Source organism: Tenrec ecaudatus, chromosome 10 (genome assembly GCF_050624435.1).
Source record: "Tenrec ecaudatus isolate mTenEca1 chromosome 10, mTenEca1.hap1, whole genome shotgun sequence".
Taxonomy (NCBI): domain Eukaryota; kingdom Metazoa; phylum Chordata; class Mammalia; order Afrosoricida; family Tenrecidae; genus Tenrec; species Tenrec ecaudatus.
In genome coordinates this window covers 39,298,080-39,317,969 of record NC_134539.1, presented here as the reverse complement: position 1 = coordinate 39,317,969, position 19,890 = coordinate 39,298,080, and the positions used below count along the sequence as shown (strand labels likewise).

General features: G+C 46.7%; 2 protein-coding genes across 2 annotated transcripts in view; both read left to right on the top strand.

Annotated features, from left to right (window-relative positions):
• GRIN3A (glutamate ionotropic receptor NMDA type subunit 3A) overlaps nt 1-19,890 on the top strand; it is a 230,729-nt gene that overhangs the window by 189,846 nt on the left and 20,993 nt on the right. The window lies entirely within an intron of this gene.
• PPP3R2 (protein phosphatase 3 regulatory subunit B, beta) lies at nt 10,965-11,897 on the top strand. The gene has a single exon (XM_075558997.1). The coding sequence runs from the start codon at nt 11,317-11,319 to the stop codon at nt 11,827-11,829; it is 513 nt and encodes a 170-aa protein (XP_075415112.1). The 5' UTR covers nt 10,965-11,316; the 3' UTR covers nt 11,830-11,897.

Here is a 19,890-nt window from a genome sequence, read left to right as displayed (position 1 = left end):
GTGTAGCCTGGGGTTTTGATCCTCCAGCTCCGCTTCCAGATGAGAGTGGGGAAGCACGGAGAGGGGTTGCCTTTAAAGAAGCAAACGTGGCTGCTCTCTTGTCAGTGTGGCCATTGGTATTTCATCGTCAGGCTGACCTGAACTTCCCCCATCGTGGTCTCCCCTCCCTGCCATCACTGCCGAGGTAGCCCTGTTTCTCGGCAGCTTCTCCCAGCCCATGTGGTTAGGAGATTCTGACTCGTGGTGACCCCGTGGTCTGTCTGAGCACATGTATGTTCCATAAGTTACACAAACACACACCACCCTATGGCTGATCTTTGGGAAGCAGAGCACCAGGTCTTTCTTCGGAGGTGCTCCTGGGTGCACTCAACCCTCCAGACCCCGAAGTGGCAGCTAAGCGTCATTTGCACCACCAGGAACTCCACCATCGCTCGCAGCCACCGCTGACGTTGTGCCATTCTGACTCATAGCATTTCTGCGCCTGTGGATCTTTAGGGGACCAGAAAGCTCTGGCTTGTAGGCCTCTCCAGAAGCCCCTGACCCCCCACTCCACTTCCCTTGGCACATTTAGGGAGGGTCAGTGGCCCAACGGTGGTGGGAAAGTACCACTGGACACAGTGTCTCACTTGAGCCAAGCATTTATTTCAAAGTGAAATAAATCATTCCATCTCCACGGAGTGGAGATGACAGGGCAGCACAGTACAAAGATATTTGTTCTGTTTTGTCAAATGTGTAATAACTAATGGGATGAATATTCATGATTGTCCCAGGGGGGTGAGGGGACTTCTGATAGTTTGGGGTTCCATTCCTCACTTATCTAGTCAGGCTGGCGGTAGCAGGCGATCTCCCAGGTCGCGGGTAAGCTGTCATGGCGCCAGTGGGTGTCATTTTGATGGTTCTAATAGACTTTTCTTTCCCCACCGTTCATTCTCCGTGGGAGTGAGCCGTCTCTAATCTCAGGGCCTTTGAGTTTCTAAGTTTTATTGTAGTTTATCAACTGAATTCTTCTTGGCACTCCCCTTATTCTTAGGGTGTTTTCAGTAGAATTTTCCAGCTTCCCAGTTGGCTAGTTGGCTTGAACCACCAACCTTGAGGTGAGCAGCCCAGTACCCAACACACCACTGTTACTTGGGTTACTGAAAATAGCAGAGGTTTGAATCTGAAGCCAGGACAGCCACCTTGTTTTTCCTACTATAGCGTGCTCATGTAATGATCCCATGCCTAGACTCATCATCTACACAGGAAATGTAACACAAGCTTGCAAGTAAATGTGGTATTTGTGTAAAAAAAAAAAAAAAATCAAGGTCCCCTGTACTACTTACTGGCCATAATATCTCATCGATGAAGTGTTTCTCTTTCCTTTTTCAGACCCTTCCAGAGCTGCTTGGGCACAAATTACACCCAAGACTGCATACTGTTAATAGTTCTTGCTTTATTCCTGATTCAAGCCAGTGAGCTAATGAATATTTATGATGCATTTACTATGCAACTGAAAAGAGCGGACAGTGCATGAACTGATGAGGACCACTGTGAGAAACGACATTTGGTCCCATTTTTTAAGACATCCTTACACTGAACTCTGTGGGGCAGGGCGGATAGAAAACAGCCCTTCCCTGAACTCCATCTCCCTAGAGGCACCTACCTGGATGCCTCCTGGCTCTCCAGAGCTTGCCTGAAGAGCCCGCATTAGATGTGGGAAGCCTGCCATCTAGTGACTACAATGTGCAGTACTCTAGGATATCAGAAAAACCATGGTTTTCATTCCTCAGAAACAGCATTAACCAAGTCCAAGACGATGAGACATTGCCCTGACATTTCCTCTGTTGCTGCCAAGCCTCCGAAGACGCTCTGCCCTCATCTACTTGGGAGGACTTGGTGGAATCTTATGACAAGTGAGATGAGGAGGAAGCATCTTCTTGTCACAGCCCTGGGCTGGCCGTGCCAGTCGTATCCGGAGCCTCACCTTTGCCTGCTCCCTGGGTCCCTCCACTCAATAAGACTGCAGCCTCCCTTTTCCCTTTAAGATCCCTTCATCCTAGCTCACACCCTCAGTTTCCAGACAAGCACGTATAAGGCTGTTCTCTGTCTGTTCAATCTCTCCATCATGATGAATCTTCTAGAATATAATTCTGGTTCTGTCACCCTGCTGACTAAATCTGTGCTCTCTCTACCACCAGACAGAAACCAAATGCAAAGAGGCCTCAACTAATTCAGGGGCTCCATTCTGGCATAAGTTGGTTCTGACTTAAGTCAAATACCTCATTTAAAAATCATTATTGTTGCCTTTGATGATCAGTATCTTTATTTGTCTTTGGGGGGTTGGGCCAGGTCAAAGTTCACATAGGCAGCCTCTCCTGGCACTACATAGTCCCCACAGCTCACCTAGAATCATCACAGGGGGCTCTTTTTCTCATTGGGACTGGATCCCTCAGTTCACGTCCCCCTTCACTGCCAGACCATCAGCTCCAGAAAGACAGGGACAGCTCAGGATAATATGCTTGAAGTCACTGTTGTATCTCTCTCCTATAATAGGTGCTTCAGTTGACAAAGCAAATGAATAGTTGAGGATACCGTCTCTGAAACTTTTCCAGACAATAGGAAAGTAGGTAATACTTACAGCTTCCATCACTAGAGTCCCTACTAGGAGCTAGGCCAAGTCCTTGGAAAGTACAAGTGGTCGGTGCAAACCGTGCAGATGGGGGCTAAACAAAAGGTGGGCGTGGACCCAGAGGTGCTTTGCAAGAAAAGCCTCATTGCCCACTTCAAAGAGCCAGCCACTGAGACTCCTGCACAGCACAGTTCTCCTGACTGGCCAGCCACTGGTTCTCCTCTAGGCATGGAGCCCCGGACTGTCCTGTCCCATTGAAGACGACGCTACACGTAAGCGGTGATTCTTGATTTAGAGATAAGGACACGAGACACAAATAAGTGTCCCTGCCTGGGATCACAGAATTGTTCAACCGTTAGACCAAGACTTAAAAGCAAATATTCCAAAGCTCTTAATAAGCACTAAGAACTTCAAGAGCAATCTCCTGATCCTTTCATGAGTATACATGAGAAAATAATAACCAAGTGCCTTCCTAAGGGCCTACTCCTTACTAATGTACAGACTCCCAAAGCCTAAAGTATCTCTCTCAGAGCACTGTGTCTTGTTGACCCCTAAGCCCCATTGCCCCTAGCACTGTGGCTGGTACAGAGTAGGCTCTCAATATGTGCTTGTTACGTGGATATACACCTGGAACGAGGTGTGTCACAGCCCAAGGGGAGACCCCTGCAGCCAGAGCCAAATTTCTGCCGTGAAAAAGCAAATAGGAGCGTGGCAAAGGTCAAAGGAAGCGGGCCCCCAAACAGCGCGAGCACCCATGCTGTGGGCAGCTAGTTAGAAGCTGACCTACGTTACCTAATGTAAAGCCACAGTAACCTCAGACACATACTTCCCGATGGGAACTCGCGTGCCCAGTAAAGCACTCAACCGGGGCCGTGTGGTGGCACCGTGTGCGGCATGCCTCGCTCCTCCCGTGCCCACGAATGTGAAAGAGAGGACAGGCAACTCCTCGGAAAGGTGGGCGCTTCCAACCTAGGAGTGAGACCCACTTCCAGAGGAAGCTTCCATAACAGTTCGGAAACACGCCCCCCTGACTTCCTAGGAAGATGAGGTTCACCTCCACTTTGGTGGGTTCTAGTTTCCAATTTTTTGCACGTCACTTTCTCATGGTTCTTTGCCTGAAAATTCTTCAAGGGGAGAAAAATGGCTTGGTACAGTAGGCAGGTCATCAGGCCCCTGGTGTCTTCTGAAACCATCCATTGACCCTTTGAAGTCCCTTGTGGATGGGAAGGCCCAACAGCCCAGATCCCTCCACAGCAGTGAATGCCCAGAGTGAAGGCAAATTCTGACCACGGCGTGAGGCTGGTAAGACGGCGGAGCTGCAGAGTACATGAACGCAGAACTACAGGGAGCCCAGCCTCTGGAGAACAAAGTCCGTCTCCAGCATAGCTGTGTATCCGGAACCACGCTGGAGGAAAACCATTCTGGCTGCCCACTTGAATTATTCCCATGAAGGGGTGCCATCAACCCACTATTGTCTGTTCCCCCATAAGATTAGCTAACGCTCGTGATAGGATGACACCTCTTACATTGCATGTCTTTATACACCAACTCATCTGACTCTAACAATAAGTGCAAACAAAATGATGAGCCTTTTACCAATGCGGCTGAGACGGCCATTGTTTTTCTAAGGACTCGCAGTTAACAAGGGGACAAGTGGGGCTAGAACCAGGTTACTTGGCGCCTGTGTTTTCTCCACAGTGCTTTCTTGGTACCCTGCACAAAACAAGGCAACTTACTGAGTTTCCACATCGGTGGCTCCTCTCATCTAAATCTTAGGTTCCCAAATCTTAGGTACCACTATTTTTCAGGAAAAAAAAAATTTCCCCCAAAACCCTCCCACCCCCACCCTCTGGCAATGAAAAAACGTTTGTCCTATAGCCTGTAATCCAGAAAGAAGCCTAGGGATCTACTTCTGCACCCCCCTCCGATGGTCCTAGTGCCCTTCGGGGAGTGGTGTCTCCCACTTGGGAAACCCTGTTGTAAACGTTGACTTCCAGGGCGAAGCTCAGGAGAAAATTAGAGAGGACTCTGGACGGGTGCCTGGAACAGCCCATGAGGCCAGCTCTGGCTTCCTGGAATCTGCACAGGAAAGGTAAACACACACAAAAAGGTGGGCACAGAACGCCCAAAGGGGGGGGGCATTGTTACCAGGGTTTCCATTCATAGATGCATGTGTTTATTCTAATGAAATATGTTTAAAGATATGTCTACTTCATATGTTTAAACATATATCTGCTTTCAGGGGATTGGCTGTAGCCTTCACACACACACACAAAAAAACATTCAAATCAAAACACAGACTTCCAAGGATCTGCTGGGCCATTGAAATTCAAAGCAGAGAGGTCAGCTCAGAAGGTATGACATCTGGGGTTTGGGTCTTCTTTACACTGAGGTGCAAACCATACTGAAGACTGCAGTCCTTGATCTTCATCAGCAAGTGCTTCACTTCCTCCTCACTTTCAGCAAGCAAGATTGGATCAGCTGCATATCACAGGTTGTTAAGAAGCCTTCCTCCAATCCGTTGCCACGTTCTTCTTAATAGAATCCAGCTTCTGTGGTGATTTGCTGGTCATATAAATTAAATCTGTATAGTGAGAGGACACAGCCCTGGCGCACACCCTTCCTGGTTTTAAACCATGCAGTAATCACTCGTTCTGTTCACACACAAGGGGCCCTGGATCCATGTACAAGTTCTACATGAGGCAATGAAGAGTTCTGGAATTCACATTCTTCTCAAGGTTATCCATAGTTTATCATGGTCCACACGGTCGAAGGACTTTGCATAGTCAATAAAACAAGGAAATATCTTTCTGGCATTCTCCGCTTTGAGCCAAGATCCATCTGATATCAACTAGGATATCCCCTGTTCCACATCCTCTTCTGAATCTGGCCTGAAGTTCTGGCAGCTCCCTGTCAATGTTCTGCTGTGACCATTGTTGGATGACCTTCAGCAAAATTTTACTTACTTGTGGTATCGATGACATTGATCTGTAGTTTGAGCAATCTGTTGGAATGGGTACAAGTCTGGATCACCTCCAGTCTGTTGGCCAAGTAGCTGCCTTCCAAATTTCCTAGGATAAACGAGTGAGTGCTTCCAGTGCTTCATCAGCTTGTTGAAACATTGTTATTGCTATTCCATCAATTCCTGGAGCCTTGTTTTGTGCCTAATGCTTTCAGTGCAGCTTGAACTTCTTCCTTCAGCACCACTGGTTCTTCCTCATATGCTGACTTTTGAAATGGTGAAATGTCATTTTTGGTACAGTGACTGTGTAGTCTTTCCATCTTCGCTTGATGTTTCTTGCATCATTCAATATTTTGCCCCTAGAATCTTTCAAGATTGTAACTTGAGGCTTGGATTTTTTCTTGAGTTCTTTCAGTTCCTGATAGGCTGAGTGCCTTCTTCCATTTTGGCTTTCTAATTGCAGGTCATTGCATATTTCACTATATTTGGTTTGGTTTTTCTTCTCGAGCTGCCCTTTGAGATTTTTTTTAAACAATTTATTAGGGCCTCATACAACTCTTTTCACAGTCCATACATATACATACATCAATTGTATAAAGCACATCTGTACAGTCTTTGCCCTAATCATTTTCTTTTTTTCTCCTCTTTTCTTTTTTTACATTTTATTAGGGACTCATACAACTCTTATCACCATCCATACATATACATACATCAGTTGTATAAAGCATATCCATACATTCCCTGCCCCAATCATTCTCAAGGCATTTGCTCTCCACCCAAGCCCTCTGCATCAGGTCCTCTTTTTTTTTCCCCTCCCTCCCTGCTTCCCCCTCCCCCATGTGCCCCTGGTAATTTATACATCGTTATTTTGTCATATCTTGCCCTATCTGGAGTCTCCCTTCCCCCCTTCTCTGCTGTCCCTCTCCCAGGGAGAAGGTCACATGTGGATCCTTGTAATCAGTTCCCCCTTTCCAACCCACTCACCCTCCACTCTCCCAGCATCGTCCCTCACACCCTTGGTCCTGAAGGTATCATCCACCCTGGATTCCCTGTACCTCCAACCCTCATATGTACCAGTGTACAGCCTCTGCCCTATCCAGCCCTGCAAGGTAGAATTAGGACTCTGGTAGTTGGGGGGGAGGAAGCATCCAGGATCTGGGGGAAAGCTGTGTTCTTCATCGGTACTACCTCGTACCCTAATTGACCCATCTCCTCTCCTAAACCCCTCTATGAGGGGATCCCTTTGAGATTTTTTATTCAACTCTTTGAATTCATCCTTTCTTCCATTTGCTTTAACTACTGTGCAACAAAGAGCAAGTTTCAGAGTCTCTTCTGACACCACTTGAACTTTTAGGGGGTCCCTGTCTTTTTCATGGCCTTGTGTTTTCCTCATGAAGGGTGCTCTTGATGTCCTCCCACGGCGGGTCTTCTTCTGTCAATGCTCATTGCATCAAAGCTTGAGATGTTCTCCAAATCCAGGGGGCATAGACTCAAGGTCATGTTTTGACTCTCAACTAATTGTTTTCATTTTCTTCAGCTTTATCCTGAACTTGCCCATGAGCAATTGATCCTCTATTCAATAGTCAGCCCCTGGCCTGGTTTTAGCTGCTGATATTGAACTGTTCCATCACCTCTTCCCACAGATGTAGTCAATTTGATTTCTGTGTCTTCCATCTGAACAAGTCCATGTGTACAGTTGCCTTTTGTGTTGCTGACACAAAGGTATTTGCTACGGACAAGTCGTTAGTTTTGAAAAACTCCATCACGCCATCTCCAGCTTCCTGTCTATCACCAAATCCGTATTTTCTGACTGGTATTCCTCTTTGTTTCCAACTTTTGCCTACCAATCACCAATAATTAGCAATGCATCTTGATTACATGTTTGCTCTACTTCTGACTGGATTTGTTGGTAGAATTCTTCAATTTCTTCATCACTAGCTTTTGTGGTTGGTGCATGCATTTGAGTTACAGTTGTATTGAATTGATTGGATTCCTTGAAGGCTGTCTGTGATATAATCCTATCACAGACAGCATTGAACTTCATGATTAATTTTGCAATGCCTTTTTTGACAATGAATGCCACCCAATTACTCTTGATGGTGTCATTCATGGCATAATAAATCATAAGATTTTCTCATTCAAAATGGGAAACATCAGTCCATTTCACCTCACAAATGCGTACAATATTCATCTATGTGTTCCAATCATTTTTTGCCACTTCCAATTTCTAGATTCATACTTGGCCCATTCCAAGTTCTGACCATTCCAAGATTTAGAGATCTATTTCTCCATCTCTTGAGTCGTACCCCAACAACAAATGAAGATCCCGAGGGCTCCATTCCCATACGTGTTAACAGATTCATGTCTGCATGATTGCTCCCCAAGAAATCAGCTACTCCTCAATTTCATTTCCAGTGCCCTCCAGCCCAACCCATCCGCTGGCAATAATAAAAACACGGTCGGAGGACAATGTACTGCTCCATTCAGTAGGCCTTCGGTATCTGACAATGTTTCAAGGTTGTGCATAAGGTTTTCAGTGGCTCCTTCCTCCGAAATGGGGAGCTAAGTCCTTCCTCGTTGTCTCTTCTCCGTTTGGCAACTCTGCTGAAACCTGTTCACCTTGAATGGCCCTGCTGGCATTTGAAATACCAGTGGCATCGTTTCCAGTATCACAGCAGCACACAAGCCACCGCAGTATGACCAACTGCCAGACAAGTGATGGAGAAAGATCACATCAGGGGATTGTTTTCCTCATGACAATGCATCTGCTTACTCATGAAGGGTAGCAGGGGCTATTCTTCAGGAACTTCATTGGGAAGCCTTATCCCAGTCCCCCTCCAGGCATGATCTTACCCTCCACACTTCTTTTGCTTCTCCCAACTGAAAGACACTCCTAAAAGAACTCTATCTGGGTCCCTCCACGATGCCAACCAGCCACTTCGACATGGGTACATGGAAGAGTGGAGAATTCTTCAGGGAAGGACTTCGAGAGATGGAAGAACTGCCTTCAGAAGTATATCGGCTTGCCGAGAAGCAGCAGTTCACCTTTGCAGATGGCCCCTTTAGCACCACAAATCCGAAGCCTTTACGCCCACACTGTGTCCTGTGCGTTTTAACAATTCGCTGCTAAACAAGTGTATACATACGGCAAAGTTGTTTCCAAGTAAACATTACAGTGTGCTTGGAGAAAGGGGTTATACGTGAAGGCAAGTAAAGTATTACTACAGAACCATAGAAAACAGAAATATCAAAATGGAGCACAGCCTCCGTTCGGGTCCATACACTTCTGAAGGCAGTGTTTTCGTTTCTATACCTTTTTCCTGGGGAATTCTGCATCAAAACACAATTTTGGTATCGCCAAGGGTCTCAAATTGTGATCCTTTGAAATATTCTTTTAAGTTCAGAGAAGAAAAAGGAAGTCTGAAGGGGCCAGATTGGAGCTGCACATGGACGGGGTGAGGTTTGCCAGCCTTGCTGCCCTCCAAGACTTAGAAATGGTCTTGCGAACCCTGAAGGGCAGTTCTCCCCTGTCCTGCAGGCTTGCTGAGCTGGAATTGACTCTGGATTCCCTGTGATTTCTTCCTTTTTGTTTTGTTTGGTTTTGTTGTTCTGTCATGATGGGGGGAAGGGATAGGAATTCCTTGGTTCATCGGTCCGGGCCTTTTTATCACCCATGCAGTTTTCCAGTTTCTTAAAACTTCTCCACAATAAACCACCATGACCAAAATTACCCCTTTGGGGTCCCCAAAACACACAGTTTATCTTAACCTTCTGAGCTGTGCCTTCTCTGCCTTGAATTTAACTGACTTAACAGATCCCTTAGAAATCGCTGTTTTGACTCGATTCTTTTGAAGACACCCTAATGAGGCCTAGACAAGTGTATGACTGAGAGAACATGTCTACAGCCATCCACTGATCGCAGAGACATGTTTAAACAGGTTTTGTTGGGAATAAACGCGTGCAGGAATGACCTCCCCTCCTGAACATAGTATCAGTGAACAGCTGTAATAGAAAGCCCCTGACGTGCCATGTGTTTATGGAGGACAATGACAATGGCTCTAGCTAGTGGCACGGGTCCTGTGGCTTAGCTGTGCCAAGTTCAATGTGGTTACCTTTAGGTGTGTCATTTGGATGAAAGAACGGGGGACCTGCCAATATGTTTTAAAACCAGGAAATACTTGTCTTCAGTTTGATTTAGTGGCCTTGTGTTCCCCGACGTCCCTTTGGAATGAATTCCTCTTAAACCAAACTTATTTTTTATGCATTCGGAGCAATTGATGGGTTCAGTAAAGGGAGGTGGAATATGGGGGAGTGTGCGCAGTTTATCTCCAGCCAAAAAGAGCAAATCCAGGTGAAGCAAAGTGGGGAAATATGACGTCGCCCAGGGCCACCAGCACTCTCAGAACACACAGAAAGCTTCTCTGGGCACAGAGGGTTGTTCTCCACGTGTCCTGTGAGGACAGCTGCCAGGCACCCGGCCAACAACAAAGTGGACTGAGCATTCAATGATGGATTCGAAGTAACGTGGTGAAAGAGGCCATGCGCTCCGGACCTAGGCTGTGTCTTCTTGAAGGATGCCCCTTGCAGTGCGCTGTGTATTTTTCAAGGGTGTGCTAGCATCTACCGATAATCTAAGAAATCCTGATGGCACTTTGACCCAGGCACCGGACTGCTAACAGCAAGGAGCACGATTCCAAGCCACCGACTAACCTTTTCACAGAAGAGAGATGAGTCTATCTGATCCTGCCATGATTTGCCCCACGGCACAGCTCTGCTCTATTGAAACCAACTGGATGACCGAGGTGGTGGTTTGAGCAGGGAATCTGGGTAAGAAATTCCATGTGATATTGAGCCAGTTTCTTGGAAAGACGCTGGCTCGGTCCTGAAAAGCGGTCGGTAACCCCTGTACCAGAACGGTGTGTGTGTCTGAGTGCGCATATATACAATCATCCACATTTAGGTTCCTTTAAGCCTTATGATAGACTTGTGAATTAGGCACAAGTAGCCCTGTTGACGTTCACTCAGTCACTCAACAAATATTTACCATCAATGACACAGCTATGCGTCCTCAACTGCTAAATTCAAGGTTGGCGAGTCAAACTCACTATGAAAGAAAGGCTTGGCGATCCAGTTCTGTAAAGCTCATAGGTAGCTGCCTGCCCCTCTGTCTTCCCAGGCACCTGGGGGAGGGGAAGGTGTTTCCAAGGGCCACATGCCATGCGCACCACGCAGTCTCTCAGTAGAGTACAGCCGAGGACACCTTATGGAGCCTAGATAGCCTTGTGATTCATAGGGTTTCTTGATTTGGGTCGGTCAGGCACTGCACCCGGGATTCTGCCATGAATAATATCAAAACGGTTCCTGCCCCCCATCCCCCACCCAGGGGCTGCCACCCAAGTGGGGGCTGGGAGCTGAAGGCATGGCACACAATAAAATAAAGAACATCATTTCCAGGGGAGTAGAAGTCGTCGAGGAAACCGCCGAGAGGCTGCAAGAAGGAAGCGCGGTGAGGAACCGCTTCCTCTCTCCAACACCCCCACTGTGCTCCGGGGACCCCCTGGCTCCAGCCCAGGCCCAGCTTTCCCCTCACCCCTCTCCCTCAAGCCCCTCCCCCGTCTCTCCTGTCTCTGCCCCGCCCCCCGCCGTGGTCCCTCCCCCTTCGGAGTCTCAGAACTGAGTGCCAACCGTCCCCACGCGAGCCCCTGTCCACGCAGCCGGTGGCCGTGGCCGTGGCAGTGGCCCAGCCATGGGAAACGAGGAGAGCTACCCCCCGGAGATATGCTCCCACTTTGACAACGAAGAGATTAAGCGGCTGGGCCGGAGCTTCCGGAAGCTGGACCTGGACAAGTCGGGCACCCTGAGCGTAGACGAGTTCCTGGCCCTGCCCGAGCTGCAGCAAAACCCGCTGCTGGGGCGAGTGATCGACATCTTCGACACGGACGGCAACGGCGAGGTGGACTTCAAGGAGTTCATCGTGGGGGCCTCCCACTTCAGCGTCCGCGGCGACGAGGAGCAGAAGTTGAAGTTCGCGTTCATGATCTACGACATCGACAAGGACGGCTACATCTCCAACGGCGAGCTCTTCCAGGTGTTGAAGATGATGGTGGGCGACAACCTGCGAGAGCCGCAGCTGCAGCAGCTCGTGGACAAAACCATCCTCCTCCTGGACAGGGACGGCGACGGGAAAATATCCTTCGAGGAGTTCTCGGCGGTGGTCCGACAGCTGGAAATCCACAAGAAGCTGGTGCTGGCCTTGTGACCGGTCCGTCTGCTGCCTCGCTCCTCCTGCGAGACCCGGTACCCCGGCCGCCGCCGCCGCCGCTCTGAGTGACCCGGAATTGTGCCTCCTTGTCAAAGCCTTATTTTCTAACACGAAAAGTACAACAAACCGCAGTGTCACTGAGTCCTTCCTCTCACTGCATTCAGCGTAACGCCCGGGGGAATGGACGTGGGGCTTGGGTAGGGGGGAGGGATGACAGTGGCAGGAGATTGGTGGGCAGGGAAAAAAGAAGAAAGGACTTTTTATAAACGTCTTTTCCCCTTTGGTTTGATTCCCCGAGACCATGGGGACTTACCTCTCGAAGTTTTCGATATCGGAGACAATTAGACAATTAAGTCAAATCTTCGGTTTTCCGCAGGTGTTCGCGTGTCTTACAACAAATCACCGTCGCTGTTTGCCCCCGTACCGACCCTACAGGGCAGGGTGGCCCTACTCCCCCTGTGCGTTTCTGAGACATAACTCTCCAAGGAGGAGAAAGCCTCCTTTCTCACAGCAGAATGGCTGGTGGTTTTGAACTACTGACCTTTCAGCTTACAACCCAACTCCTAATGGAGAGTTCGATGTTGTCTAGTGTTTGCCTGATGACGTTTTTTTTAGAAACCAGTTGCCACTGAGCCGACTTTGACTCCGGGCCACCGCAAGGGCATCCGAATGCGACTGTGCTCCCAGGCTTTTCAAGGACTGATGTTTCAAACGGGCATTGCATGCTTTTCTTTGGAGGCCCCTTGGGTGCAAGCGGAGTGTGCCACCTTTCGGTTAGCAGCTGAAAGCAGAGCTGCTGGCCCCGCCCACGGACCCGCCTTCTGTCTGATTTCTTTCGTGCCCATTGGCCCTACTGTGCAAAGCGTCTTACTCTTTACTGAGCACCTTTCATCTCTCCCTGGCCCTGCCCACCCCCATGATGCCTCTAGAAATCTCCGACCATTTCAAAGGAATTAGGGGTCTGCTAGGATCCTCGGAGCTCTGTGCACTAGACCCTGAAAAGGAACTGATTCCAAGACTCTGGGAAGAGATGCCCAGACCACGTGTCAGCCCCACAGAGGCAGGTTTTCAGGGTAGCTGGCCCATCTACCTCCAGCCATAAGTTCAGATAAGGGGTTTTCAGGCGAACAGAGCAAAGATCTTCCGGGGAAAATCTCTCATTGCCAACAATCAAATCCCACTCCAGGATGACCCATACAGTTAGTCTTCCCTCCAGGACATAGGCAATAAAGATAGAGGTTTCTGGAATCCCTCCCCAAGATGCCCAAGAGGAGGAGGATGTCGTGGTTTCCAGAGATGCGGAGATATGTAAGCAGGTCTCCACATCAGAGGGGAGGGTTGCCTGCATCCACCAAGCAGGGAAGCTGAGCACTTCCTCATTTTAGAGAGCCTTGTCCCTGATGTAACCCTCAGGCCACACTCACGCAGGTCTGCGCCTGGGTTGTGCTGGAGCCTGCTCCCCAAGAGTCCACATGTGTGCCTCCCTCTCCACTCTGCATTCAGTGATTAGGTGCGTGTCCCTTGAACCCCGCCATGGAGGGAAGAGTACAGTATGTGTTTTGAGACAGTCGGTCAGTCAGCAGATACACCACTCACTCACTGCCTGTGCCCACAGCTCACTGAGTCCCCCTGCCTGTCACACACACTCTGGTCTGGGGACACAGCTGGCTTCCTAAGAGCAGGCTGGCTGCAGCAGCTGCCACTTCTTCACCCGCTCCTCCTCCTCAGGGTACTGCATTGGCTGCTTACAGTGCTTGAGGCTCCCAAGCACCAGGTCCGAGAAATGTCACGTAGTTTTTCTCAGGACGTGATGCGTTTCCATAAATTTTATTATCCTTCCAGGGGTCCTCAAACTTTTAAAACAGGGGGCCAGTTCACTGTCCCTCAAATCGTTGGAGGGCCGGACTATAGTTTTGGTTTTTTTAAAAAAAAACTATGAACAAATTCCTATGCACACTGCACATATCTTATTTTGAAGTTAAAAAAACAAAATGGACAAAAACACCCAGCGGGCCGGATAAATGTCCTCGGCGGGCCGCATGTGGCCCGCAGACCATAGTTTGAAGACCCCCGCTAGACTTTGAAGACATTGGCAACCAGTCTAGACTTAAAAATAAAGGAAAAGTAGCCCACGGATATAATCACTGGCAAGAAACCCCTTGCTGCCACGCTGATTATATAATAGATGACTTAGCCACCAAGAATAGGAATCCCTGCCCCTTTCATTCCCATGGGTTCCTGAAATGTGGCTCAATAATCAGCGAGTTCTCCCAACAGTGCAGGATAATGGACAGTCACACTCAGACACACTGGTTCGCACCGAGTCACACCAGGTTTTGTGTATGTCTGGTTGCTTTTATCACGTCTCCACTTCTTCATAGCTGCGCCAGCAGGAGCAATTTACTGGGCTAGGGTACTTTCTTCAAATTAAAATGAAGACAATCTCCGTATCACAGGGTGATTTTGATGATTCCAAAAAAGATGTATCATACCGAGATCACTTCGAACTCATTTTACTAATTCCTCGGTCTTCTTGCTTCCTCTCTGATAATATCAGCATGTTAAGGAGAAACTGAGGGTGTATAGGCTCCTGCTGCATCTTAGTGCACACCCACTGGGAAACTAGTTGGCCAGGTGTGGACCCAGCTCAAAAAGGAAACAATGGGAACAATGGGAGGGTTCCCCCTCCCCTCCCCACACACACACCTTATTTGTGGAGGGGACAGTAGATTTCTTGACTTTAGAAGTGGAGAAAATTAAACAAGCCTTTACCCTAGCCAAGACTTTCTGAAGGACGCTTTATGATACTCCACGAGGAAAGCCAGCGTGCGTGCTGCTTGCCAAGAGGACTCTTAAAGAGAGACATTATTTATGTGCATTCTAAACCGTTGGACAGTTTGAAATTGTGGTCAAGGGTTTGTGACAGTTTGAATTACGTGCTCAAATTTGCTATGGAGAGGGAGTGCCAAGCTAATTGCCCATTTGGAGTCTACCTCACAATGCCTACCCCAAGACTTTGTGGAAATGACCTTGAGAGTCTATTTCTGGCTTCAGCTCTAGAAAAATCTGAGTGTATGAATATTTTGGGAGAAGGGTCACATTCACTTCCAAGTTCAAATGTTTTCAATTTGTTGTTGGTTTTTAATCTCTCAATTAATTGCTAGTTGCCAACAAATCTAGCTCAGTACAAATGTGGAGTGATGGTAGCAGTTGACATTTCCTGATGGGTTACTGGGGGCCAGGTGCAGTTGTGTCTGCTTACCTCTTTTCATCATCACCATAGCCAGGCTGTGCAGTGGGCGCCCTCTGTTCCGGTGTTCAGGTGATGCTCACAGACACTTAACATTATCTCCAAGGTCACCAGGTCAAGTGGCAAAACACAGACTTGAATTCGACCTCCTGACCCCAAACTCTAAGCCCCTTTCTACTTTCCTGCGCCGGCTTTCATTTGTATGGTTCCTATATTTATATGAAGCATTTGTGGACATTCCAAGACTGAACCCTCAGTGTGGGCATTCTGCCATCTAAGGAATGGGCTTTTACCGTTGTCCAAATAGCCACAATCATTGTTCATGGAAGCAGCACTTCAGAGGTCAAATGACACACTGCATTGGGTAAATCTGGTGCACAAGACCTCTTTAAAGTGTTGAAAAGCAAGGTTGCTACTTTGAGAACTAAGGTGTGCCTGACCCAAACCAAGATATTTTTAGTGACCTTACATGCATGTGAAAGTTTGGACATAGAATAAGGAAGACAGAAGAATCAATACATTTGAATTATGGTGTTAGCCAAGAATACTTAAAGTACCATAGACTGACTCAAGAATAAACACATCTCTTTTGGAAGAAATACAGCCAAAATACTGCTTAGAAGTTAGGATGCCGTGGCTTTGTTTCACGTGCTTTGGACAGATTGTCACGAGAGACCAGTTCCGACAAGAGGACATCCGTATAAACAAGAGAAAGACCCTTCATAACAAGATGGATTAACACAGTGGCTGCCAACAAGGGACTCAGATGACTAGAGGACTGGCCAGGAGGCGGCCATCCCTGGGCACCCTCCCCTTGCACATGGGGTATCTGTGAGTCAGAACCCGTGAAACAGCACCCAACAACACTGTTTCTATATGCCTTGGGGTATTTCTGATAGTGTAATCAAATCCGACCTCCAGTCTCACAAAAGAGAAGCTTGAAAAGATAAAGTTTTCATCCCCTTACGGAAGGGTCACAAGGAAGAGCAGAACCAACGAAACGTAGGCCTTTCCTCTAGCTCTCTGCTGTTTCCTCCCCCCCCCCCCACCCCACTATCATGCCCTCCGTTCCACTTTACAAATCTGACTAGACCAGAGAAGAGCCTGCAACACAGGGAATCCAGGACACATAAACCCCTCAGGACCAATAATGAGGATAGAGATATCAGGAGGATGAGGGGAATGTGGGGGGAGAAGTCAATCAAAAGGATTGATATATTGGCACGAGCAACAGAAAAGTGGGTGAAGGGAAACAGAGGATGATGTAAGATATGAAAATAACAATCTTTAATTTATTAAGGGTTTGTGAGGGAGGAAAGGAGGGAGAGGGAGGGGAAAATGAGGAGCTGATCTCAAGGGCTCAAGTAGAAAGAAAATGCTTTGAAAATGATGATGGCAACATATGTACAAATGTGCTTGACACAATGGATAAATGTATGGATTTTGATAAGAACTGTAAGAGCCCCCCCAAAAAAGTAATTAATTAAAAAGAAGAAAAGATGAAGTTTTCTGCCAAGAAGCAAACAGAAGACAAATGCAAAGTCCCCGTTTTTTTATGTATAAGCAGTGCAAAAATAAATAAATAAATAAATAAATAGGCATGAATTATGTGTTAGGAATTAAAGCATGCCCCCCAAAAAATAAGTGTTGTAAATCCTAACTTCTATGCCTATGGCTGTCTTTGTTATAAAGAGCCCTAGTGGCACTCACCAGAAGGTTGCAGGATCAACCTCACCAACTACACCTTAGGAGAAAGATGAGGTATTGGCTCAGGGAAAAATTTACAGTCTGGGAAAGCCTATATACAGTCAGATTGACTTGATGGCAGTGGGCTGAGTTGAGTTTATTTTATAATAATCAAATAGGATCTAATAACTTTAGTCAATGCATTTTGAGATAACAAAGATATTAAACTAGTGAACAGAGGAGAGAGGGCAAGATAGATGCTACGGAGAGAGTGCTAAGGAACCGGGAATGTGAAGCTGGAGATAGAAGGACTTTTCACTGAAGTCAAGAGAGGGAGCGCACACCTCCCTGAGAGCCAGAGCCCTGAAACCAGACTGCAATGGCAATGAGTGAGTTGAGCCTCTTAAACTGTGAGAAAATCAATTTCTCTCTGTGTGTGTATAGTTTGGGGAGGGAGAGGAGAGCACAACTGCAGTATAAATCATGCATCCACCTTATAGAGATTGGCTGAACTTCATGAGGATCATAACACTATAGGCACATTGTCGCCGTAATAAAGCTGTCTTGACCAGAGGACACAATTCAACAGCTCATACGCTAAACCCGGCCCTCAGATGTTAACTTTTGTTATTGTTGTTGGTTCTGTATGGTATTTGTTCTTACAATATGGCGTCCATGGATGGCACCGCCATTTTGTGCTCAACCGCGAGCTTGTAAGCTACAGGTTTGAACCCACCCAAAGGGACCAAAGAAGAAATGCCTGGCCATCTCCTCTTGTAAAGATTACAGTCCAGAAAACCTCAGCAAGCAGTCGTACTCCATGACACCTGGGCGCGCTCTGAGTTGGACAATTGTCTTCATGGCAATGGATTAGGATTTTTTGTTTTCTGTCTGTTCAGTCTCATCATACTGTTTTGTTTGCCATTATTAAAAACTCTGACGATCGTATGTAAAAACCAAGGTACAACACTGGAGGCAGCCCTAGGATGAGATGACAGCAGCCGTTTGCTGGACACGTTTCCTCCAAAAGATGGGGAGAAAATGAACAGCGCCAGTGAAGATAAACTTACAGAGTTCCACTCTTTAGCACAAAGGCTCCAGATGGACTGAATTCTTCACTATTTTCCAAAAATGCAGCAGCAGTTACAAATATTTATAGTAACCACCGACTGATATTTTCCCGCCACTCGTGCATCTTGCAAAAATACAACCCAATGTACAGCATTTCAAACTCCTCCATAGTAGACTCTAACAGCAAAGATAACAGGAAAACTAAATATTGAAGGGAAGGGTTAATAGCTTTTTCAAGAAAAATCCATGCCATGACTGGAAAGCATAATGAGGGGATGATTCACACCAAGGAGGCAGAAATGTAAACATGGAAGGATATCCAGCCTCACTAGTTTAATTAATATGGATTTGAATATCTAAAAAGGAGAAAGTGATTCATTGCAAAACCACAGGTGGGTGAGGGTGTATGAATCCTGCGCATTAGGGCCTCTTCATGGGCTTTGGGAATGGTGTCAGCCCATCTTGAAAGTTACCTATAAGTCCTGAGGCCACTCATATTCGTTGGCCTGCTAAAACCTCATCAATTCATACAGAGCTCAAAAAAAGAATCAAAAATCATCTTTAACAATTATGCACAAAAGATTTTAATTGCCCCAATATTAATAGTATCATGATAAAGACTAAAAACAAATAAAACGTAAGACTACTTGAAAATAGTTAAGTTGGTTATGCAAAAAACAATAGATGAGAACACAAAGCCATTAAAAATAACACGTTGAATGACTGAAAACCCAGAGAGTTTTAGAAAATAATGTCCAGGGATTTTTTTTTTAAGTGTGAGAGACCTTGAAAAAGTTAACGAAAGACTCCATTGTCTTTTCATTTAAGTTAATGAAAGATTCCATTGTCTTTTCATTCCATGTTTCCATGAGCCATTGAAGTTCCCCAATATAGTGCATCTTATATGTCCTGTTGTTATAGCTCTGAAAGATCTGTATATGTCTGTAGTTCAGAAGAGAAAAATAAACATTTGAAATCATCATTTGGTAGAAAAATGATTATGAGTATTCACTTCAATGCTAATCTTTTAAAATATTTTCCTGAAAATTATCAATTGTCTCTAATAAATTAAAATGGGAGTCTTATGGTCACAGTGGTTTTCCATTGGGTTGTCAACCTCATGGTCAGCAGTTTGAATCCACCAGCCCTCCATGGAAGGTTGTGGCTTTCTACTCCCCTAAAGACTTACAGTCTCAGAAATCCATAGAGGCTGTTCTACTCTGTCCTATAGGGTCACTATGTGTCAGGATTGACTCAAAAGCAGTGAGTGAGTAAAGTGAATAACTTAAAATTTTCCCCAAAAACCCCACAGTGGAGCTCATGTTGCAAGGTAAGTACTCGTCCAACACTTCAAAGATGGTTGCTGAAACCTTGGAGGGACGGGGTCACAGGGAGTGCCAGCAACAGAGGGAGCTGGCTTCACCTAAGCAATATGGGCAATACCAATTTCCAGGACTTGGCAAGAGATGGCGAACATAAACAGACCCTGGTTGCTATCAGTCAGATCCTTTTGCTCAATCAAAAGTGTGAGTACCGTTCACTTCAGCTCATGTAGTGTTTCCCTGGGTTTAGTAGATCATCTATTTTGCTTCTCTTTTTAAATGTGGCCTTTCAAGCAGGTCACCACACCTCGTACAGGCATGCATCTCCCACCTGTACACACAAATGAGCATTTGAATCTGCCAAGTCTTATTGTTCAGGCTCACCTGTGCTATAAGCAATGCACATGACTATGACTAACTACATCCTTCCCTGAATGCCCAACCACACCCCGCCAATCCCATCCAGTCTAGAAATGACAGCGATCACCCAGTTATCTGGTCCTCAAAAGAACTGTCTGTTCCAAAGTGGGTGCATAAGCAAATGTGGTGAAGAAAGCTGGTGGTGCCCGGCTATGAAAAGATATAGCATCTGGGGTCTTAAAGGCTTGAAGATAAACAAGCAGCCATCTAGCCCAGAAGCAATAAAGCCCACATGGAAGAAGTTCACCGACCTGTGTGATCATGAGGTGTCGATAAGATCAGGTATCACACATCAAAGAACAAAAAATC